Source organism: Eptesicus fuscus, chromosome 12 (genome assembly GCF_027574615.1).
Source record: "Eptesicus fuscus isolate TK198812 chromosome 12, DD_ASM_mEF_20220401, whole genome shotgun sequence".
NCBI classification, from domain to species: Eukaryota; Metazoa; Chordata; class Mammalia; order Chiroptera; family Vespertilionidae; genus Eptesicus; species Eptesicus fuscus.
Genome location: NC_072484.1, coordinates 33,961,470 through 33,986,810, shown reverse-complemented (window position 1 = coordinate 33,986,810; position 25,341 = coordinate 33,961,470). Strand labels below are relative to the sequence as shown.

Here is a 25,341-nt window from a genome sequence, read left to right as displayed (position 1 = left end):
CATGTGGCCTATGCTCAAAGGAGGTTTAAACAGAGTGTTCTAGCCCAGTGGTCGGCAAACTCATTAGTCAACAGAGCCAAATACCAACAGTACAACGATTGAAATTTCTTTTGAGAGCCAAATTCTTTAAACTTAAACTTCTTCTAACGCCACTTCTTCAAAATAGACTCGCCCAGGCTGTGGTATTTTGTGGAAGAGCCACACTCAAGGGGCCAAAGAGCCGCATGTGGCTCGCGAGCCACAGTTTGCCGACCACGGTTCTAGGCTATCATCATAGAACTTTGCATTTTATTGCTCCAGCCTTAAGAAAGGAAAGTTTTCACCTCAAAGGCCAAGCAAGAATGATGCTGAGTTGATTGGCACTGAACTCCATGCTTCCTTTACTCTTTTTAAAACAATGTATTTTTATTGATTTCAGAGAGGAAGGGAGAGGGAGAGAGAGAGATAGAAACATCAATGATGAGAAAGAATCATTGATCGGCTGCCTCCTGCATGACCCCTACTGGGGATTGAGCCCACAACCCGTGCATGTGCCTTTGACCGGAATCGAACCCGGGACCCTTCAGTCCGCAGGCCAACGTCCTATCCACTGAGCCAAACCAGCTAGGGTTCCTTTACTCTTGATAGCCACACAGTTCATTGTGGCTCACCACAGCTACCTTTCATATCCTATTAGTTACCAGGTAGATGTTAAGTCTCTCTTATTGAGCCAACATAATAATGCCCTGAAGAACATTTATCCTCTAAGTTTAAGGATCAATAAAAATCACAGTTTGAATAACTATCTTGTTCAAGGTAATTCAAGGTCACAGGTGGCACTAGACTAGAACAAGGACTCAAATTTAGCTGGCCTAATGCCATAATCTGGTTCTTAACCATAGTTAACCAAAGGTACCTCCCACGTAGAAAATCATCAGTTACCACGGAGATCTTGTGCATGGTAATTTTTTGGATTGCCAGTAAAAGTAAACATTTTGCAACACGTTTATTTACATTTCTCATAATTTGTCTGTTCATATATTTTGTCCATTTGTTTATTATGTTCTTGATGCTCTTGAAAGTCTTTCTGAATGACAGGTATTAACTTTTTGTAGAAATAAATTTTATCTTAGGAAGAAAATAAAGAACTATATTGGACTAAAAATAAATGTTACTAGGAAAGGGAGGCAAGAAGAAAAGGCAGCTAGAATTTGGATGAGGTGAATATTAAGAATGAGATATTAATTTAAACCCCTATCTTACCACAATAGGCAGTCCCACCTTCTTTATTCTTACAGAAACCGAGGCCTCCCCACAACTAATTTGAATGAAGCTGGGGACAGTGAAGGTGAAAGGAAAGAGACAGTTTTTTCAAGAGAAGAATAAATGACATGTGGTAGTGTGTGAGCACAGTGTGTGCAGACACTAGTGAACAGAACAGGGAGAAACGAATTAAGCTACATGGCCAGAAACAGAGACTCCAATCAACAGGGAAGAAAGAGTTGGTTACTTAATGTCTGAGTGTGACCCAGAAGCATGTGAAAGAGACCTGCATGGACTGCTGGGAGGCATTCCAAATTCTTGACCTGCAAAGTAACATGAGGGACATCCAGATGTGTGGGAAAGCTGGAGGAGAGAGGCAGGAGCCTAGAGTTCTATGAGGAGGTTGTACTGAGACAACCACCTTTCCCTCAAATATGTGCTGCACACTGGCACAAATCAGTGAGTACATGCAACCTATAAGGAGATAGGCACATACCGGTTTTTTTCCAAAATTCCACAGGTACATATCCTGTTGCTGGCCTACTGTTGAATTCCCGCTGAGGATCTACAGAAGAGAGATAAGTAGCATGGGGTCAGAAACTATCTATGATCGGCATGTTTTCTTTTTATGAAAAACTTATCAGATCTTTCATTTACCACTTAGACTAAAAAATATATGTTCATTTAGTGCAAAAATATTCTGATAAGGGATAAAATCTGATTATAAAACAGCACACTTAATTTTTAATTTTAAATCCTCACTTGAGGATATTTTTTCCATTGATTTTTAGAGAGAGTGGAAGGGAGAGGGACAGACAGGAACACCAATGTGAGAGAAACACATTGGTTGGTTGCCTCCTGCACACCCCAACCAGACCTGGGGATCGAGCCTGCAACCGAGGTACATGCCCTTGACCGGAATCAAACCCGGGACACTTCAGTCCGCAGGCCAACACTCTATCCACTGAGCAAAACTGGCTAGGGCTTAATTTTTACCTTTAAAACATACACCTGCATGCCTCAGATATTAACAGTATTTCAAAGTAGCGAGATTAAAAGTGACCTCCACTTTCTTTCTACTTATCAATGTGTCCTTATTTTCCCTTCTGAACATATATGTATTTCTAAGGTACTTCGTAAAATATAAATAACTACAGATATTTATGTGTTACATATGTGTGTTTTCATATCAAATTGAACTGAACTGTCCCCATCATGCACAGGGCACTGGCAAGTGCTCTGTAGGTATGTCAGAGAATATAGCTTTTGTTTCTTGGCAGGTCTGAACCCTTACATGTGATTTAAGGAGGTTTCCTCTAAATTTCTTTAAACACTCATAAACAAACAAACAAACAAACAAACCAACAAACACCAAGCAGTGAAGAAAATAGTCTGAACTAGAACAGTGCATGTCAAATGTACCATAAAGAGGCATCCCAGGGGTTGCTGGGAAAGACACAGGGGTAGAGGGTGACTTATCATGTATGTTTACTGTGGTTGTAAAATATAATATTTTAAAGGAAATGGTTCTATTGCTTTCAAAACTGTGAAAACTAATTAAGGTAATTTGAATGTTATTGTTTTTTAATGTTAGTGGACTCCTTCATTTAAAAAAAATTTGATTTGAGAGAGAAACACTGATATGCTGTTCCACTTATTTATGCATTCACTGTTTGATTCTTCTGTGTGCCCTGACTGGGGATGGTACCTGCAACCTTGGTGTATCGGGACAATGCTCTAACCAACTGAGCTACCCAGCCAGGGCCTGCCTCATTTCCTTATACTTTGTTGAGGCTAATCTGAAAAGTAGATTTGTTGCTCTGAACACTCACCAATCCATGGTGCAAAGAGGAATCAGAAGAACAGCCAGTGTGGCAGGGGAGGCCAGCCCGGCACAAAACATTTGCCCAAGAGGCTTTATAAAATCGTTAGTTTTCGTGAGAATGCCTGGGAACTGGCTGCAAACTGGTCTTGGATAGAGAATTTGCACAAAGAACATACTTCCATATCCCCCCCCAAGCTGCGAGAGCATAAGGAGATTTTTATTTATTTTTGTTAATCCTCCCCCAAGGATATTTTTCCATTGATTTTTAGAGAGAGTGGAAGGGAGGGGGAGAGACACACAGAGAGAAATATCGATGTGAGAGAGACACATCAATTGGTTGCCTCCTGCACATCTGCAACTGAGGTATGTGGCCTTGACTGGAATCAAACCCAGGACCCTTCAGTCCTGGGGCTGACGCTCTATCCACTGAGCCAAACTGGCTAGGGCAAGGAGATTTTTTAATCCTGGAAAATACACGTAACACTTATCATTTTAGAGTATAAAGTATCATTCAGTGATATTTTTTGTACATTCACAATGTTATTCAACTATCATCTATCTATTTCCAGAACATTACCATCATCCCAAAAGGGAATCCCTAAGTTTAACATTTTGATAGTATTAATACTTCTTATGATATTGTGCTCTGTAGGAAATGAAAAGAAAACTGAAGGGCTCTTTTCAACATAGGTGAAGTCCCTGATTCAAATCTCATACCTAAGTATGAGATTGATGTAATACCAGGGAAAAATCTAGGACTGGAAGAGGCAAGGTAACATAAGCGAAGGAAAAGGTGGATCAATTTCAACTGAGTCCTTTTCCCCCACAAGGAAAGCCAGTAAGAAAAGGGGGTTTTGAGTGTGTAGATAAGCAATCATGGATGTGAAATGAGAGAAGAAACACTTGTTTACCTGTGAGGACGTGGGTTGTCTTGACCAATCAAGGAAAAGCCACTCCACTTCAGTTATCAATAAGCCCTTGGTCATATCCTTTGAGGACCTGCCCAGTCCTCAGCATTTTATTTTTCTGACAAATGTAAGCAGTGAGATGCACCTGACCCTAAAACTTCTCAGCTTACTCAAGAAATGCCTGGAAGCTAGGGACATTTTCATATTTCCCAAAGCCAGAGACAGAAGTCAAGATTTTCAGGTGGTTCACTAAGAAAACTAGTGTTTCAGAGGCTACTGTAATCAAAGGCCAGACAGATAATGCAAATAAATGGGTCAAAAATGGGGGACTAATGGTATTGTGGTTATGTAGGAGAATGCTCTAGTTCTTAGGAAAAAGTAAATGAAGGATGGAGGTAAAAGTCTTCAGTGTGGGATAATGAGCTAGTAAATTCTTTATATGTTTCTGTATTTTCTACAATAAGCCATGCAGTTTCACTGAAAAATGACTTACCTTGTGAGGTTGCTGAGAATTAAATGATAATGTACATAAAGGAAGGTTCTCAACTCTGGGAGTCCAGGCTCCATCTCAGACTAATTAAATTGGAAAGTTGAGGTGGGGCCAGGGTCTCAGGACTTTTCTGAAAAGTCCCTACATGGGTTCTAATGGGCACCCAGGGTTAAAAAAAAAAAGTGCCTGACTAAGAACACAGTGTTCATGTTTAAAGGTCTTCCAAATCGGAGCATCATATCTTTGAAGTCATGTATATTTTCTATTTTGACAATGGTAAAGTGTCTTTTTTTAAAGCTGATTTTTCTTGTATTGCTACAGCTTGATTTTTTTTCCAGTTTCAGGCATTATTAACTGACTAGTTATTTCAATAGGAATTTCATTCTTTTAATCTCTACCCCCACCCCACCAAGCACATTCTGGGCTATTCAGTCTGAATTGGCCGCGTTCTAGGCTTGCTGTACCACTGTAGTTTGGGACCCTCCCTCACTATCCTAGGGATTCCTTTCTGCTCTCTTTCTCAAGCTGGTTCCTATTTCATCAATTATATGTCTTCCACCTTCTGGCTTACTTCCCTGTATTTTCCTTCCCAATCATAGTAGACACTACAATAAAGGGGTTGTTAATCTAACAGTTAATTGTTTTGGTTGAGTACAGAATTCTAAGCTACAGTAACTTTCCTTCAGATTTGTATTTATTCTAACTTTCAGTGATGCACACTGATAAGTCTGTTTCTTCCACTGTGTTGTTTACTTGGTAGGATGGTTCAACCTGCAATACTGTCTTTCAGTTATGGTAAATTTTTTGAATTATTTCAATAACTATTCTATTTTCGCTTTCTGTTCTGTTCAACATTTCTGAAAGTCATGATTTAAATATATGAGTTTGATAGAACCTCTATTTTTTAAAATCGTTTTCTCTCTAACTTGCCTGATTACTGGATTCATTAAACATCTATATTCAGATTCATTGGTCCCCAAATCATAACCTCCAGGGAAAGACCTGGAATGTGTACTTATAATAAATGGCCAGATTAATCACATTCCCAGAAAATCTGGGAAAAATTGACAGCTGAGTCAGTTTCTTTCATTAAAATTCTTTTAATTGCCAAAACATTAAATGGCTAACAAGTTTATAAAAACATTAATGTATAAATTAATGAAAAATTGTAAAGTGAACACCCATTAGCCCCCAGATCAAGAAAGAAAACACTTCCAAAAACACAAAATCCCCAAGAAATACGAAGTGGTAAGCCTCAGTGTTGTTTAAATGATGCTAGCCAGATTATTAATCCTGTTCTGAGAACAGCTGATAAGATGATGAGACCTCACACTCTGTATCACCTACATCCTCCACCCCATGCTTCCTAGAGGAAACCATTCTCCTGAATTCTATGATAATCATTGTTTTTCCTTATGATTTTTGCACTTACTTATGAATCCTTAAATAAAAACCAAAGTACATCCCTCTGAACAAAATCTGCTCCTGAAAAATACTGTGAAACTATATTCCATTATTTTAAACTAGAGGCCTGGTGCACAAATTCATGCACATTGAAAGGAAATTATTTAGAAGAAATATTTTAGAGGCCAGGGAGGGACCGCTGGAGGGCTCCAGGGCATGTCAAGCCTGTCTCACCCAGTCCTGATGGGATCGATTGGGGCCAGCTGGCCGGGGAGGGACCATGGGAGGGCTCCAGGGCATGTCTGGTGGTCTAGCCCAGTCCCGATGGGCCAGACCCCAGCAGCAAACTAACCTACCGGTTGGAACATCTGGCCCCTGGTGGTCAGTGCGGGTCATAGTGATTGGTCGAGTGGTCGACCAAATGGTTGACCAATCGGTTGGACACTTAGCATATTAGGCTTTTATATATATAGGTGAGTAAAGTAATAATATCATCCAGTCTCCAATCACTTTCTCTCCAAATCTCCCAAACACTTAAATACTAAATACTTCAATAAAAATCAACCAGGGTTTCTGTATAACCCAGAACATGAATTATCTAGTCCAGTGATGGGCAACCTTTTGAGCTTGGTGTGTCAAACTTCGCCAAAAAACTGAGCATAACTCGGGTAGTGTGTTACTTGGAGGAAAAAACATTATTTCGCAAATGTTTCATCCTCAGGAGCAGCAAATGTTTCATCCTCAGGAGCAGCAGAAATGGCTATGCGTGTCAGTGCTGACACGCGGGTCATAGGTTCGCCATCACTGATCTAGTCATTTAAAAGTCCTTGGTGTGTGTGTGTGTGTGTTAGGCCTCAAAATATACTGTAGTTCAGTGTAGGAGAGTGTTACTCATAGTGCTGGTCTGCAAACTGTTTTTTTGTTTTGTGGTTTTTTTGTTGTCCATGAAGAGATATGGGACTTACACCAGAACGCAAAGCAATTATGTCTCTAAGCACACTGTTTAGTGCAGAGGACTCTTCTCATAGTGAAGCTAATGGTGCCTGATACATGCTGGGGTAAGCTTCTCATATCATCACAGACCAGTAACAAGTAGTTTTGGTCACATTTTAAATAGCATATTAGTTTAGGATATGAATTATGTTTCCCCTTCTACACTGCAATGGATATGTAGTATAAAAAACAGTGAAATAAAAATATCAAGTAGATACTAAAAGATACTGTTCAAGTCAGACAAATTGATATCCCTGAGAAATCTGAGAGAATGAAACACTGGATATGTGAAGAGCTAAAACCTAGAGTGACAATTTATTATCCCAACTGTCCTCATTTGAGAGTGAGGGAGGTGCTAGTAATTATTAAGACAGGATAAACTGGAACTTTGCCAGGCAAATTAGAACATATATTCACCCTAGCTAGACCCTCAAGAAAAGGGTGAAAATGAGTAGAGGTTGATGCAAAGCAAAGATTGCAATCCTGGCTGGAGAAGAGCTGACTCCTGACTACATATCTCACTTTGCATTCATGCAGACTCATTGATGGAAGGTTTGTGACTTGGATGGTGAACTTTGGGTAAATTTCTGCAAGTTGTTATAGGTATTCTTTGATGTCTTGCTGTGCTAGATCTCCCAAACAATGTTGCTAACTTATGGTTGGCTCAAGAGTCACTTCTGTGGATGAGGTGGGGCTGTGGGATCCCAATCTTTTTGTATAATTTTTTTGTCTTTTTGAGGCTAACAACTGTCTTCTGTGGAATATGCTAGGTCATAAAAGATTTTTCCTGGTGAGACTCTGGAGCTTGAACTCACTAGGTGGGGAAAGAGCCTATCAGATGGCCCCTCATTGATCTGTATCTTTAGATAGGACACCTTTTCGGTTATTAGGTGAATGTGACGGACCACTTTTGAGGGAATAGATTTGGCATCCTAGATGTACCCTGGATTGAGAGAATAGTTGCCGCTTCAGGCAGGGAAAAGGGACAACCCAGCTTGATACCGTAAAACCTTTTGTAGAGACATGCAGGCAAAGGTTGAAAAATAGTATTTTCCTGGATGTGGAGTTGGAAAAAGACAAGGGAAAGTGAGGCAAACATGTTCAGGGCTACAGTGAGGAATAAATGCAATGTACGTAAGAGTACCTAGTACATTCAGCCATGCTGAATTTAATAACCAAATACTTTTTTATCATCATCTAGCACATATACAGAGAGTTAAAAACAGAACAAGATCACAAATATTCTCATTTTCCATGAGAAAGACAGTATTTCTTGAACATGCTAAATACTGAGTCCTTGAAATATTTTATCATTTACTCTTCATAATCATCTGGGTCTTTTTAACTCCACATTCTAGCACTACCTTCCTTTAAAGTGAAATATAAAAAGCTGGTCTTGCCATCTTACCACTGCTGAGAGAATCTGCGCTCCCAGGACTGTGCTGCCTGGAGACCAGTTCGTTCCCTGTTTTCCTCATCTCTGTATTTTCGTTATATCGTCTTTTCCAGTAGTTGAGTTCATCACGATCAGATTCCTGACAGCGCCGCAGAACGGCCATGGAGCGCCTTGTTTTTTCTACCATTTCCATAATGCAGTTCAGGGCCTGAACCAGAGAAGAAGTCAGGCAGTGATGAGATGAAGACATTCAAACACTGATGTTGCATATCAAGGATAGGTAAACAAATTATAGAAATAATGAAGGTTTAAGTGTCTTATAGACACAATATCAAGCTTACATTTTAAAGCCTTTATTACTGCTTCTTTTAAAATATTTAGTGTATATAAATATGTGTACACACAATTTATTTTTTGTTTGGATTTCAAAATAACACTGGATTCTTTAAGGTTGAAGTAACCAGACTCTCATTATAATATAGCCCTTTAAAGACTATGGTGACCATGGAAACGATAATATGCTGGGGAAGACCTGGGGTGGGTGGATGGGTAGGGGCTGAGTGGAGGGGGGTAAAGGGGGGGAATAGGAGACATCTGTCATACTGTCAACAATAAAAAAATAAAAATAAATTAATGAGAATAAAAACAATACTTAAAAACAAAAAGACTATTGTGAAACCTTATATATTTGCATAAACACACCAAGGTATCTGATGAAGCTGGCGATTTATAAGAATGTTATCAGAGCCCTAACCGGTTTGGCTCAGTGGATAGAGCGCCGGCCTGCGGACTGAAAGGTCCCAGGTTTGATTCCGGTCAAGGGCATGTACCTTGGTTGCGGGCACATCCCCCAGTAGGGAGTGTGCAGGAGGCAGATGATTGATGTTTCTCTCTCATCGATGTTCCTAACTCTTTATCCCTCTCCCTTCCTCTCTGTAAAAAATCAATAAAATACATTTTTTTAAAAAGAATGTTATCAGAGAAATAACATTCAGACACAATTTTTATCACTCAAGATGCAAAGAGCTACTGTATACATACTTAATGCAGTACTATATCTTCTCTTCCCTTTTAGTGAGAAGGGAAACCCTCTCTTACAACGAGACAGAGAACTTGGGCTTGCATTCTGGACTAGCATTCTGATTCTCATTTGTTTTTGGAGAAGCTCCATCTATTAACATTTCATACATACCATGCCCTGTGATAAGCACCTTACATATTATTACAACCCTCCTATAAATTCAAATACCACAGTTTTAATCAAAGAAAAAATAGATTTTTAAAATTACAGTTAATACACAATATTATATTAGTTTCAGGGATACAACATAATGACTTGATATTTATATATCTTACAAAGGGATCACCATGATAAGTATAGTAACCATCTGACACTGTACATGGTTATTATAATACTAGAGGCCTGGTGCATGAAATTCGTGCACGGGAGGGCTGTCCCTCAACCCGGCCTGTACCCTCTCCAATCTGGGATCCCTCTCACAATCCGGGACCGCTGGCTCTTAACCACACTCCCTGCTTGCCTGTCTGATTGCCTCTAACTGCTTCTGCCTGCCAGCCTGATCGCCCCCTAACTGCTCCCCTGCCAGCCTAATTGACGCCTAACTGCACTCCCCTGCCAGCCCTATTGCCCCCAACTGCCCTCCTCTGCCGGCCTGATTGCCCCTAACTGCCCTCTCCTGCTGGCCCGATTGCCCCCCAACTGCCCTCCCCTGCCGGCCCTATCGCCCCTAACTGCCCTCACCTGCCGCGACCCACCTCCTCCGTGCTGCGCGGAGCCGCGGGACCCCCAGGCCTCACAGTGCAGAGCGGCCGCCGGGCTCCATCTCCGCTGTGCATGTGGCCATCTTGTGGCGGCCATCTGGTGATGATATTGTGCGAGGGTGTGATACCACCCAGGCTTTTATTATATAGGATTATTGACTATATCCCTTATGGTATATATTACATCTACATGACATTTATTTTATAATTGGAAGTTTGTACTTCTTAATCCCCTTCACGTTTTTCACTCATCCCCTACTCCTACCCCTCCTCTCTGGAAACCTCAGTTTGTTCTCTGTATCTATGGTTTGTCCCTGTTAGGTATTGTTTGTGCATTTGTTTTTTGTTTTTGTTTTTTTAGATTCTACATGAGTGAAATCATATGGTATTTATCTTTCTCTGACTGACTTATTTCACTTAGCATAATACCCTCTAGGTCCATCTGTGTTGTTGCAAATGGTAAGATTTCATTATTTTTATGGCCGAGTTAAAAAAAGGGGAATGGTGAACAACAAAGATAGGAAGTGTCAAAGCTGGGATCTGAACTCACAAACCTCTATTACATGACTTTACTTGGTTAAGACTTGAAGTGATCACAAAGATTTGCGAGTTACGCTTAGCTCTTTAGCTGGGGGAGTAATAGATAAAACAGCTTTTATTGCAAAGACACTGTGGCTCTGGTTAAGTTCACTTGAAACATACATACTCTATTACTGTTGGTGATATTAAGAATTAAAAGTACAAACAAGTTAGGTCCAGAGGCATGGAGGGGAAGGGGGAATAGAGGGGACAGTAAGAGATTGACCAAAGAACATATATACAGCCCAGCTGTGTGGCTCAGTGGTTGAGCGTTGACCCATGAACCAAGGGGTCACGGTTGTATTCCCTTCCCAGTCAGGGCACATGCTTGGGTTGTGGGCTCTATCCTCAGTAGGAGGTGTGCAGGAGGCAGCTGATCAATGAGTCTCTCCCATCATTGATGTTTCTATCTCTCTCTCCCTCTCCCTTCTTCTCTCTGAAATCAATAAAAACATATTAAAAAAGAAGAACATATATGCATAGCCCATGACATAGAGAATAGTGTGGTGAAGGCCTGGGGTGGGGTAGGAACTAGGTGGAAGGGGGCAAACAGCAGGAAATTGGGGGACATCTGTAATACCGTCAATAATAAATTAAAAAAAACAACACCCCACTTATCTGAAATTTTAAAAAAAGAATTAAAAGTAATAAATATGAAAATTATACATATGATTCTTACATGATCAAGATGTTTCCATTCATCAGCCCATTCCCTTTCTGTCAAACGGTGGTCTACCAACTCATCTTGATAGCCTCCATTTAGACCTATTAGAAATTAGAGATTAAATTTGAGGATAGAGTGAAGAACACAGTAAACAGAATTCTATCAAGTAAACACACACATTCATACGAACTATGAGTACACTATGAAGGCAATGATTCACAACAGAGTGCGGGACCCCCAAAATGACATAAAACCAACCAAAAAAATTACCATTGAGAATATATTTAAAAACTCCTATAAATCGATAATGAAAGACAAAAAAAAAAAAAAAAAAAAAAAAAAAAGAAAAAAAAAGAAAAAGGTTTACATCACTTACTAAGATTGTGATGTCTATCACGAACTTCTCGGTGTTCTAACATCTTGTTAGGTTCACGATATAGGTGGGAAGTTGCAATATCTTCTAAGGTGTAGTGCTGAAGAGGTGGGGGTGTAGGATGGAACTGGCCCCCAGGATTCATAAGGGGTACAGTGAGGGCAGGACTGTGCCGAGGAGCAGGGCTGATTGTACACACTCTCTTGGCAGGAGGTTCAGGAGGAATTGTATCTCTTTCAAAACTGTTGTCTTCCCTCCTGTGCAAAGGTAAGTAGATATCTGAGCCCATCAACAAGTGTTCATGCAAACATATCCTTGAGCATCTACATTGTGCTAGGCATTTTCACAAACAGGAAGACCATAAGAAAAGGTTTGACATAAGACATGAACTGAAATGTCTTCAGAGAGATAATGGAAACTGCTGATTTATTCTAGCATAAAAAGAGAGGTCAAATTCATTCACAATAAGGCAGAAATATCTAAACCTCATGAAGCAAAATGAGAGACTAAGGAGATGATGGCATTTTTTAATATGATAAGAATATGGAGGACTATGGGTTCTACAATGATTAGAAATTTGCTACTGTGGAGGTCAGTTATTGAAAACAGTTCTCCACATTGAAGGAAAAAGGCTGAATAAATAATAATACACTTGTGAATTGGTTGGGCTTTTAGTAATTTAGCTTCAATTATAATAATTTTCCACTGCTGTTAAAATATTTCTTCTTTGACAAACTATAAAATATTGTGGTAGACACTCATGCTGAAATAGCCAGAATTAATTAAAATAATGTCAGCCTTCAAAATAATGGTGATTCATTAACATGTATTAGTAACTAATTGTTATACTTTTACAAAACCTCACACAGAAAAAAATATCTTAGGCAGCTTGTTTCTTATGGTTTTGGAACAATGGATACATAGAATACTCTAAACCAGAGTTTCTCACCAGAGGCATAGAGAGTCATCTGAAGCATTTAAAAAAAATACTCATGTCTGGGAGCTACACCTATAGATTTGAGAAGCATTCTGAGTCCACACCTATATATAACCACAGTAATAAAATTTTCTTTCACAAGCAAAGAGGAAGCTCAGTGGTTCCAGAAAAAGGAAGGATGAACAAGCTCTTCTCTGCTCACCTTTCTGGACTGGGCCTCTTTCCATTTCCATGCACTTCCATGAGCAGCTCAGAAGAGTCAGCAGGTGAAGCGATACTTGTGTTGAGCAAAAGGTGTTCGTGCTGAGCCAGGTACTGGGATGGGGTCTGCTTGGCGGCCCGAGCGCAGTGCAGCAGTTCTCGCTGCAGCAGGGGCAGGTTGGCCTTGAAAAATAAGAGGCAGGGGCGGGAAGGCAGTTTTCCCTGTGTTGGACCCCACACAATATTGCCCAGCATCTCAAAAGGATCTCAAACAAGATGACACAAGACCAAAGCCTTTCTTTCCTTGTCAGTCTGATTTTTACATGCCTATGTGAGTAAAAGTGACATCTACTATAGTGAACTTAAAATGACTAGTTGACTTATCTCTTGTCCCCTCAAAATGTAAATTCACTTAAGGAAGAGAATGTGCTTTATTTACTTTTATGGCCTAGTACAGAGTCAAACAAAGCTCAATAAAGGTTTGTTGAACATAATAATTTAAAGACTTACACATTTTTGAAGACTTTGGTCAGTTAGAGAATTAGTATGCCTTCAGGGGAGTAGGAGGAATCCACTCTTCCATCTATTACTACAAGGCCTAGTTTCTCTTTTCTGACTACTACTTAACCTTCCCTTCATGTTCTCTGTGAGAACTGCCATGGAATTCTGGAAACAGTGATTATTCTAGCTTGGTTGGAACATGAGGTTTTAAAAAGAGTACTGGGAATAACTGGAATTAAGCCTTAGACTAGGCTCTGATAATACACAGGTAACCCATGGGCAGAACTGATTTCTCAGTGTGGTACCCTCATTGGGCACATTTCCTTATTTTGTAAAAGGACAATAATCATGTACTGATTATTTTTCCTTCGCCTCAAACTGAGAAAAACTTTAGTGTGGATAATTCATATAAAAAACTCTATACTCGTTCAATTGAACTCTAATTCCTTCTCATATAAAGGTATTTTTCTCATATTCTTTCTATAAAAAAATAAAGAATTATATTTTTCACCCCAAATTAAAAATAATTCAGCCCTGGCTCATGTGGCTCAGTTGGTTGGACATTGTCTTATTTCACCTAAGGGTTGCTGGTTCAACTCCTTGTCAGGGCACATGCCCAGATTGTGGGCTCGATCCCTAGTGGGGGCATATACATTGATGTCTCTGTCTCTCTCTCTCTCTCTCTCAAATCAATAAAAAAATCTTTTAAAAAAATTTCAGACCAGGCCCATAACATATGTCTTTATTCCAATGGAAAAAGACGAACAAGTGAAAAGAGAGTTTTAATATGTGCAAGTAATCATCCCTTTACCAAGGGTTAATTTAGCAGACACCATAATTTGTGACTGCTTAAAGCATAAATAAATTGACAAAAACCCAAATGCTAGCCAAAAAGCTTCCATAACAACCTACCTCATGCTGTTTTCCAAAATAACACAGTTAAGAATAGGGAATTTGATGATATAAGACAATTTTAAAGTCTGTTCTATAACCTCAATCTTGTAGCAACTGTAAAAACTTAATGAAAAAATACCATGCCAGATCTTTACATCTGTGACATGTATGTACCCTTTGATGAATTGAAAAGAAAGAAAGCTAATTCTTCCCTAATAACACAAATTGCACAAATCCTTCATGATTCCAGAGTCTTGGGGAAAATAACTGTCTACTGGCTCTGACATACAGAAAACAGACCAAGATAGAACTAGCACAGCTGTTTAAGGGCTGAACAAGGCACCACAGGCTGCTCTGAGGGGCTGAGTCTTCAATGCTGTCAGAACAGAGCTACAACTCTAGCTGTTCGCCAGAGACCCCTGCATTTTCCTCTATGTCTCCTATGCTCCCAAAAAGGTTTTAAAAAACCAGTAGCAGTACTTCAGGAGGATAACCCATCTTCTTCTTTTTTTAAAAGCTGTTGCCTCTTACATGTGTCCCGATCAGGGATTGAACATGCAACCTGGTATGTGCCCTGACTGAGAATCGAACCAGCCACCTTTTGGTGTATGGGTTGATGCTCCAACCAACTGAGCCACACCAGCCAGGACAGATGACCCACCTTCTTGATGTCATTACACTTTTGTACGAAATGAAGGTAAAGCAAAAGAAGATAAGAGGAACATATTTACTAGCCAGATATTTAGGCTTTGTGAGTTAAGGGGCATAATTGAGGCTGTTAGGTGGATACACATATACAAGACAGGAAAACAAATTTCCAAATACTATCTTGACAAAAGTCAAAATATAAAAACAATTGAGTACAGTTTTTTGGTAATATCAGGCTAATGAAAAGAATGGAATTCATTTGGAAAGGGAGTGGATTAAGGAAAACAACTTAATTGGGATTCAAAGATAGTGTTCCCTATTACCAAATCAATTACAAATGTTCATTTGTAAAACCAATTCTTTTAAAATTATTAATTTATTTTAATCTTTATTGTTGAAAGTATTACATATGTCCCCCGTTATCCCCTATTGGCCCCCTCCAGCCCGCCCCCACTCCCACCACCTTATTGTCTGTGTCCATGGATTATGTATATATGCATACAATGTCTCTTCAAGGCTGCATAAAACCATGTGGTAGGCTAGATTTGGGTTACAGGTATTTAAACTATGCCTGATCTAGAGCACACTGATATCTGACTATAGTCTTTCACTGCCTTTATGCTATCCATTAACTCTGCAAATTATAGAGAACTGATAGCAATGCAAAGTAATTACTGTCTATGGACTTGCATAAAATTATGTACAGTAGAGATTCAATTGACTTCTCTTGCCCACTGTAGATGAAGTCAATTATACCTCTGTTTGCCCATTCATATTAATAATACTGATTTTAAATGTATTTATTCTTTGGGTTCTCCCCTGAACTGGTTCTAACACCTTACTGATTCATTAATAATGAACTAAATAAAATCTCTGACATGGGTTCATTTTTCCTCTGTGAGTCATAATGATGTGATACCTGGTTTTAAAAATTATTTAATAGGAAGAAATAGAAAATTTACAGTGGGAAAGCATGACATAGTCTTTACCAAATGACCAAAGTCAACATCACCAATTATGAGACCAATTAACACCTATGTCTCCTGACAGAAGTTATATCTTAGCTGCTATTTACTGCCTAAAATGCATAACATGATTCTCATCATGAGGAAGTGTCAAAAAGATCCACAATGAGGTACATCTATAAATTAACCATCTTGTACTCTTTAACAATGTCAAGATCATAAAAGACTGAGAAGTTATTCTAGACTAGAGGCCTGGTGCATGAAATTCATGCACGGGGAGGGGGGTGTCCCTCAGCCCAGCCTGCACGCTCTCCAATCTGGGACATTCCTCTCACAATCCAGGACTGCTGGCTCCCAACTGCTCGCCTGCCTGCCTTCCTGATTGCCCCTAATCGCTTCTGCCTGCCAGCCTGATCACCCCTTAACCACTCCCCTGCCAGCCTGATTGATGCCTAACTGCTCCCCTGCCAGCCTGTTTGCCCCTAACTGCCCTCCCCTGCAGGCCTGGTCACCTCTAACTGTCCTCCCCTGCAGGCCTGGTCCCCCCCAACTGCTCTCCCCTACAGGCCTGGGTCCCTCCCAACTGCCCTTCCCTGCAGGCCTGGGTCCCCCCTCACTTCCCTCCTCTGCCGGCCTGGTCACACCTAACTGCCCTCCCCTGCAGGCTTGATCACCCCCAACTGCCCTCCCTTGCAGGCCTGGTCTCTCCCAACTGCCCTCCCCTGCTGGCCTGATCGCCCACAACTGCCCTCCCTTATAGGCCTGGTCCCTCCCAACTGCCCTCTCCTGCTGGCCATCTTGTGGTGGCCATCTTGTGTCCACATGGGGGCAGCCATTTTGTGTGTTGGAGTGATGGTCAATCTGCATATTACTCTTTTATTATATAGGATAGAGGCCTGGTGCACAGGTGGGGGCCAGCTGGTTTGCCCTGAAGGGTATCCCGGATCAGGGTGGGGGTTCCCTTGGGGGGGGGGGCGGCCTGGGTGAGGGGTCTGTGGTGGTTCAGAGGCCGGCCACACCCCCTGGCGACCCAAGCGGAGGCCCTGGTATCTGGGGTTTATTTATCTTCTACAATTGAAACTTTGTAGCCTGGAGCAGAGGCCTGGGCAGGCCAGGGTGTGCGGAAAGCTTGGCTTCCTCCATCGCTGGGGGCAACCCTAGCCTCCTGCTCTTTCCAGCTCCATGGCTGCTGCCATTTCTGTTGTGATTTATGTATCTTCTATCATTGAAACTTTGTAGCCTTGAGTGGAGGCCTACGTCGGCAAGGGCAGGGGGAAAGCTTGGCTTCCTCCTTTGCCTGGGAAACCCAAGCCTCCCTCCTGCTCTCTGTGGCTGGAGCCATCTTGGTTGTGTTTATTTGCATATTTGCTCCTGATTGGCTTGTGGGCGTGGCTTGTGGGCATGGCTTATGGGTATAGCAGAGTGGTGGTTAATTTGCATATTACTCTTTTATTAGATAGGATTAAGTAGACTGAAGAGACATGACAACAGCCCTGGCCAGTTTTGCTCAAGTGGTTGGAGTGTCCGCCTGCAGACTAAAGGGTCTTGGGTTTGATTCCCTGTCAAGGGCACATACCTGGGTTGCAGGTTCAATCCCCAGCCCCGGTAGGGGTGCATGCAGGAGGCAACAGATCAATGTGTCTCTCTCATGTCGATGTTTCTCTCTCTCTACCCCCTTCCTCTCTCTCTGAAAAAAAAAATCAATGGAAAATATATCCTCAGGTGAGAATTAACAAGAAAAAAAAAAAAGGCATGACAAAGAAATGCAAGATGTGATCCAAAAAATAAAAGAAAAGGTTTTCTTTTGCTGTAAATATTATTAGTGAAATATTTAATGAAACATGATAGGGTCTATAGTAATAGAATTTTATCTATGTTAATTTTTTAATTTGATAATTATACTAAAGTGATTCAATATATCATGTGTCTCTAGCTTATTCTCAAACATTTCTGAGGGGGGAAAAAATAAATCTAAAGACAAAGAGAATAATAATAATCCAGATGATAAAATATTAACATCTGGGGAATCTGAGTGAAGGGTACAGAAAAAATTTTCTTGTATCATATTGTAACTTTTCTGTGAGCATGAAATTATTTCAAAATACAGATTTTTTAAAAGGGCATATTACATATAAATCTCAAAAGCTATGTTTCAGGGAACAGTAATTCCAGAGAATTGAGCTATACAAAACTGGGGATACAGTGCTTTCCCACATGCTCTCCTGTCCTTAGGGCAGCGATTTTCAACCGGTGTGTTTCAGGAATTTTTATTTTTATTTATTTATTTATTTTTAAAATATATTTTATTGATTTTTTACAGAGAGGAAGAGAGAGGGATAGAGAGTTAGAAACATCGATGATAGAGAAACATCGATCAGCTGCCTCTTGCACAACCCCTACTGGGGATGTGCTCGCAACCAAGGTACATGCCCTTGACCGGAATCGAACCTGGGACCTTTCAGTCTGCAGGCGATGCTCTATCCACAGAGCCAAACCGGTTTCGGCTGTTTCAAAAATTTTTAAAACATGTAGTACCTGACTATTTAGTAGGGGCACTGATCTCTTGTCTCTTTGATTGTAAAAAAAAAAATGACAACAGCCAACACAACAATAGCTATCTGGTGTGAATGAACCAAACTTATACCCATTTTCTTGGTTAAATCATCAAAAATTATACTTTTGGTGTGCTGCAGAATTTTAGTAATTAGTTTGTGTGCCATGAAATGAAAATTACTGCCTTAGGGTTAAGAGTCTGAGCTGCAAAGGCCTCTCTTTTGTCTGATAGCCTCCTCACAGATAACACATTTCTTCACACTCTGGCCACAACCCAAAGATTTAGTGTCTAGTTAGTTCTGCTAAGACCCCAGCCTCCATACCACCCCTATACCTCTGGTCCATTCACAGGAGCTCCTGTGTGTTATTAGCAGAATCTGCATACGGACCACAACTCAAGGCTTTTGTAATTCCATCAAGTATAAGACTCACCTGCAGACAGCACTCACATTTTTCTAGCAGCCCAAAATAAAGATATGAAAATGTACAAGCTGCCCAAATTTAGATCACAGAACAGGGATCAGTAGCAGATCTTGAGGAAATGTTAAGATAAATAATTACATTCAGTAATTATCTCATAAAAATTACCTTGAGGAATGGAATCACAAAAGGACGAAGAGGAAAGTTTGTAGCTTCTTGGAGCTTGCAATGGAATTCTTCAATTGTTACTGTTGAGTTCTGAAAAGAAAAATAAATAACCTTGTTCAACCTCTAAAAATAGACACTGTCCTCATATAAATCCTTTTTAAATCACAAAGTATAATTTCAAGAGTAGTATTGTGATCTCAGATCCTTCTCAAAAGTTAACCAAATTATTTCCTTTATAAAAGAAGTTCAGCCTCCTTGACTGTCCTTTCTTTACTACCCCAAATCTATATTCCCCTCTAAGGTCAGCAGCCTGGGTTGCAGAATAGGGCACTGTCTTTCTCACTGTCTGTGAAGACAGGCACTCAGGTCCTTTGTACTGCAGGGTTCATGGCAACACCTCAGGCACAGAAACCAAATTTACAATTTTTCCAGTTGAACAGATTCTGATCAGTCTAGGATGTCATCTTAAAAGACTCAACCCAGTGCCTCATTCCTTCAGAAGTTGTTTTCTTCATAGGTTCTGCCTATCTCTTAGCATCAGTTCCCCAAGTCTTCTACATTCAAAATTAAAAAAAAAAACACACCAAACACGTGCCTTCTGCATTGAAAGGTTGTTTTCAAATCAGAGTACCTCCAAACAGGCAGACTCTCATTGGTAGATTAGTATTCCCAGGAAAGTTATTAGCATTTCCTCTGTATTTTTCAAAAATCTGACTTAAAAGTAGTATTCTCAGCTCCTCTGCTAAAGGAAATTCCTATATAATAGTTAATATGCAAATTGACCATCACTCCAACACACAAAATGGCCGCCCCCATGTGGACACAAGATGGCTGGCAGGGGAGGGCAGTTGGGGGCGATCAGGCCTGCAGGGGAGGACAGTTGCGGGGGACCAGGCCTGTAGGGTAGGGCAGTTGGGGGGGACCAGCCCTGCAGGGGAGGGCAGTTGGGGGGAACCAGGCCTGCAGGGGAGCAGTTAGGCATCAATCAGGCTGGCAGGGGAGTGGTTAGGGGGTGATCAGGCTGGCAAGGCAGAAGCGGTTAGGGGCAATCAGGCAGGTGAGCGGTTGGGAGCCAGCAGTCCTGGATTGTGAGAGAGATGTCCGAGGCAGTCGGACATTCCTTGAGGGGTCCCAGATTGGAGAGGGTGCAGGCTGGGCTGAGGGACACCCCCAAACCCCCATGCATGAATTTTGTGCACTGGGCCTCTAGTATACAAATAAAACTATTTTCTTTGAAGTTCACAAAATACTTTTATATCAACTCCCCAAAACATAATATAATAACAAAACAAGTTAAAAACAAACCAACAAATAAGAACTTGGCATTAATCTGAATTCTTGCTCCCCTGAAAGAACAATTATCACTTCTGGGACTTACAAAATCATCAAGTGTTCAAAAATGTAACATGTACCATACAAATTATTCATCAGTATATTGCTTAATAAGAAATGAAAAACATATGGGTCCACCAATAAAAAACTGAATTAAAAGTTATAATATAATCATACCCCACAGAATACTTAAGTGGGGGGGCAAGACAAATTTGTATGAATTAATGAGAAAGGTGTCTGTAATTTACTGTTAAGTGAAAAAACTCAGAAACAGAATAGTATGTTTCCCAAAATCCATTTATGGAAAGAACACACACACACACACACACACACACACACACACACACACACACACACACACAGTATTTTAACTATCTGGAAGGATAATTACAATAGCAGTTATTCTGAATGTGAAATTATGTTGCATTTTCCAAATATATCATATCAATGTTCAGTAAAAATAAAATTAATTCCCTTAAGAGAAAAAGAGTATATCAAATTTAAGCATCTGGTATAATAAATATGCAAATTAACCCTCACACCATCACAAGATGGCTGTGCCCACAGCGGAGGCGGGGTTCCCATATCGAGCGATCAGCAGGAACCTGAGGCTGCATGGCGCTGGGCCGTAGCGGGGACCTGAGGCTGCACCCCCCACTCAGCAGGGTTTGACTGGGGACCTGAGGCCGCACCCTGCCCGGCGGGGCTTGATGGGGGACCTCAAGGCATGCCCCCTGCCCTGGCACCCGGCCAGGGAACCTCAGGCCACGCCACCTGCCTGGTGGGGTGATCTCAGGCTGTGCCCTTTGCCCTGGGTTGGAGGACCTGAGGCCGCACCCCCCGCCCCAGCTCTGGGCCAGGGGACCTGAGGCTGTGCCCCCCACCCAGAGCCAGGCCAGGGGACCTGAGGCTTCTTCCCCCGCCTGGCATGGCTTGATGGGGGTGGGTTGGCTGGGTCTGGATCTCATGCAATGGGGGTAGGGGCGGCCGGGTCTGGGACTCATGTGATTTTGAGACACACGCGGGTGGGCGGGGACTTGACTCTGGGTCCCACAGTGTGCCCCAGACTCTGACAGGAGGAAGATTTTCATATACATTTTACTAATTTTCTTGCATCTCTGACACTTTTTTTTTTTTTTTTTGTAGGTGGGCCGTTATTTTTTCTGACACTTCTATTATAGAGAAAGGGCAAAGAGCAATATTAAAATATTTCCTCTAATTCCCTTTTAATGTGCATGAATTTCGTGCACTGGGCCACTAGTGTTAAATAAAAATATTTGAACAGTTTACTTCATTTCCTACTAAAGATTTTAAAAAAACTTTTAGTACTTGTTTTAAGTACATGACATTTGCATAATACAACCAAAGGTACTAGTAATGAGGAATGAAAAGAGAATGATAGTATTTCCCTATTACAGTGAATATAATCAGACTTCAAAAAGTAAAAATAAGTAGAGTAAATCTATGGAAAAGACTGTATGAATGACTGTAAGTTTTCTTGTGGATGGACAAAGGAGGAACTGTATGGTACAGAGAAATAGACTTAGGCCAGTGAAACGAACTCAGGGCTATTAGTACTATAGATGCAAGGCAATCCTCTGAGAGGGATAAGCCACTGTTCTTTTATACTACTTCCTTCTCATTCAATTACCCTATACTAGAGGTCCTATGCATGAAATTTGTGCAAGGGGCTCAGCCCCCGCCGCTGCAGATGCCTCGGCTCCCTGCTGCTACAGTGGCTGCCTCTGCTTCAGACCCCGCCTGCAACGGTGGCCGCCTCTGCTTCGGTCCCCGCTGCCACGGCGGCTGCCTCTGCCTCAGCCCCCGCAGCTTCATCCAGAAGGATATGTCCGGTCTAATTAGCATATTACACTTTTATTATTATACTACACAGTAAAGAGGTAACATGCAAATTGACCATCACTCCCTCATAAAGATGGCTGCCTATGATCAGGCCAGCAGGGGGGTTAGTGAAGGACGACCAAACGACTGAACAAAGAGGCTGCGTGAGGTGACCAGGCCAGCAGGGCGGTTAGTGAGGGATGACCAAATGACTGAACAGGCAGGCTGTGTGGGGTGACCAGGCCGGTGGGAGGGCTGCGAGGGGCAACCAAATGACTGAACAGCAGGCTGCGTGGGGCCACCTGGCCAGCGGGGGGGCCGTGAGGGGTGACCAGGCCAGCAGAGGGGGCCAGTTGGGGGCGACCAGGCTGGCAAGGGGCGCAGTTAGGGGTGACCAGGTTGGTGGGGCGGGGGGGGGGGGGGAAGGCAGTTAGGGGCAATTAGGCCGGCACCCAGAGGCAGTGAGGGGCGATCAGGCCGGCGGTGGGGGGGCAGTTAGGGGTGACCAGGCAGACAGGCGAGCGATTAGGAGCCAGGAGTCCCGGATTGGAGAGGGTGCAGGCTGGGCTGAGGGGAAACCCCATCCCCCCGTGCACAAATTTCATGCACCGGGCCTCTAGTAGATAATAAAAGGCTAATATGCAAATTGACCAAATGGTGGAACGACCAGTCACTATGATGCATGCTGACCACCAGGGGGCAGACACTCAACACAGGAGCTGCCCCCTGGTGGTCAGTGCGCTCCCACAGGGGGAGCGCTGCTCAGCCAGAAGCCGGGCTCATGACTGGCGAGTGCAGCGGTGGTGGCGGGAGCCTCTTCCATCTCTGCGGTAGCACTAAGACAGTTGGACACCCCCGAGGGCTCCTGGACTGCAAGAGGGCACAGGCCAGGCTGAGGAACCACCTCCCTGCCCCCGCCAAGTGCATGAATTTCGTTTACCGGGCCTCTAGTCCTATATGATAAAAGGCTAATATGCAAATCGACTGAACAGCAGAACAACCAGTCGCTATGACACTCACTGACCACCAGGGGGCAGATGCTCAATGCAGGACCTGCCCCCAGTAGTCAGTGCCCTCCCACAGGGGGAGCACCACTCAGCCAGAAGCTGGGTTCATGGCTGGTGAGCACAGCGGCGGTGGCAGGAGCCTTTCCCACCTCCTCGGCAGAGCTAAGGATGTCCAACTGCCAGCTTAGTCCCGCTCCCTATGCCTAAGCTGTCAGTTGGACATCCTCCGAGGGCTCCCGGACTATGAAAGGACGCAGACCGGGCTGAGGCACCCCCCCGAGTGCACGAATTTCATGCACTGGGCCTCTAGTTTAATAAATAAAAGCATAGTGTTTTCCAACAGTCTTTTTTTAAAAAAATTTCTTTATTAATTAAGGTATCACATATTTGTCCTCATCCCCCCATAACACAGTCTTGTGCAGCAATTTTTAAGTTTTTGCATCTCAGGGCACACATAAACTAATTCTGCAGCACACCAAAAAAATATATTATTTGCCAATCTGACAAAAAAAGTATAATTTTGATTCATTCATACTGAACAGCTATTGTTGTCTTGGCTCTTGTCATTTTTTTTTTTTATTTGACAATCTAAAGGGACAAGAGGTCAGTACCCCTGACTAAATAGTCAGGTATTGCATGTTTTAAAAATTCTTGTGGCACAATTGAAAATTGTTGGTCTAGTGGAAAAACATGTAAGTAAGCTAGTCATTACAGCATGACTGAAGTACACAACGACACTGCTGGTACATAGAGAAAGAAGGATTACAGACATGTCATCTGAAGAAGTGAAGCTGCAACCTTGGGAAAATGCTTGTAACAAAGAGAATGTAAAAAGGCACAATGTTAGGGGATCTGGTCTATGGATTGCAAGGGCAACACCTATAGTAGTCATAGAAGACAATGGGTAGAGATAGGTGACCAGACAAAATTTTTTATTCTTTTAAAATGGAGATGATAATAATCACAGGAAATTGTGAAAATAGAATAGATAGGTAGGTTTCTATGCATCCTGCATCCATGGTCCCCCACTGGTTATATTTTATATAGCTAAAGTGCAATATTAAAACTCAGAAACTAACATTGGTAAAATGTGTGTATAGTTAAAGGCCATTTTATTGCATTCATGTAAATCACCATTGCAATCAGAATACAAAAGTGTACAAACCTTATCTACCTTGATCCTCTTGGGTTTATAATATAATTGTCTTAAATATTTCCCTTAGATGTACTGACAACCATATTAGACAATTCTATAATTTTTGCTTCAATCACAACACATAATTTAGAAAACTCCAGAGGAGAAGGAAAGTCTATTTCATTCCCTTATATCTCTATTCTTTCCATTTTCTTTCATTCATCATGATGTTTCCAGATTCCATCTCTTATAGCAGGGTGGTGAGGTGCCAGGCTGATCTAAGGGCACCTCCTGCACTGTGACTGTTTGATGGGTAGTTATTTACCCAGCTGGACACTTGGTGTAGGGACCAAGTGAAGTGGATACAGGGTCCCTCTTGTACCAAATGGTGAGTTTTAAAAAATTTACCTGATATAATTTTTTATTTTTACTTTTTTGATTTGGATGTGTTAATGTAGTGGGTAAGATAGCAGGCTTGATGTTAGAGCTCTGAGTTCAAATCCTAACTGGGCCCCTGGCTAGCAGTGTGGTTCTGGGGGAGACATTCACTTGAGTCTTTAAGATGGAATGAACTCTTCAATGGGGTCCCTGCCTGTAGAGTGTGTGAGGCTTGGCTGTCAAGAGGCACAGCAGTGACTCTTAATGTGCGGCCTGTCTTTGGTTAGACTGTAAACTAGACAGCAGGGACCAAGATCATATTCTTCATGGTCACCCTGGGACAAAGCAGAAACTCAATGTTGGGATCAGAAACATCTCACCTGTCCCATTTCTGCGAAGGTTCACCTTAAAACCATTCTTCCAACCAAGTGTCCAGCTAAAGAGCTCCAGTCAAGGGCACGTACCTGGGTTACAGGCTCAATACCTGGCCCCATTCTAACCACTGAACCAGGAAATGGGCTCTCATCAGACACTGAATCTGCCAGTGACCCTTTGGTGTGCAGGCTGAAGCTCTAACCACTGAAACATACGGGCCAGGTCTATAGCTTCTATTTTTTTATGGAGACCTCTTTTTTTTTTCCATTTGTGTTGGTAATTGTTAATTGAAACATTTTTATGATGGCTGCTTTAAAACCCTTGCCATA

At 41.8% G+C, this 25,341-nt stretch overlaps 1 protein-coding gene across 4 annotated transcripts in view; it reads right to left on the bottom strand.

Moving 5' to 3' along the window:
- CBFA2T2 (CBFA2/RUNX1 partner transcriptional co-repressor 2) overlaps positions 1–25,341 on the bottom strand; it is a 153,002-nt gene that overhangs the window by 8,744 nt on the left and 118,917 nt on the right. For all 4 annotated transcript variants that reach the window (XM_028157933.2, XM_028157934.2, XM_054724467.1 and 1 more), the window contains exons 4-9: positions 18,944–19,033; positions 12,796–12,977; positions 11,660–11,913; positions 11,299–11,384; positions 8,271–8,466; positions 1,739–1,807 (exon numbers count right to left, since the gene is read on the bottom strand). In XM_028157933.2, coding sequence (XP_028013734.2) covers positions 1,739–1,807; positions 8,271–8,466; positions 11,299–11,384; positions 11,660–11,913; positions 12,796–12,977; positions 18,944–19,033 — 877 coding nt within the window. The remainder of the gene's footprint in view (positions 1–1,738; positions 1,808–8,270; positions 8,467–11,298; positions 11,385–11,659; positions 11,914–12,795; positions 12,978–18,943; positions 19,034–25,341) is intronic.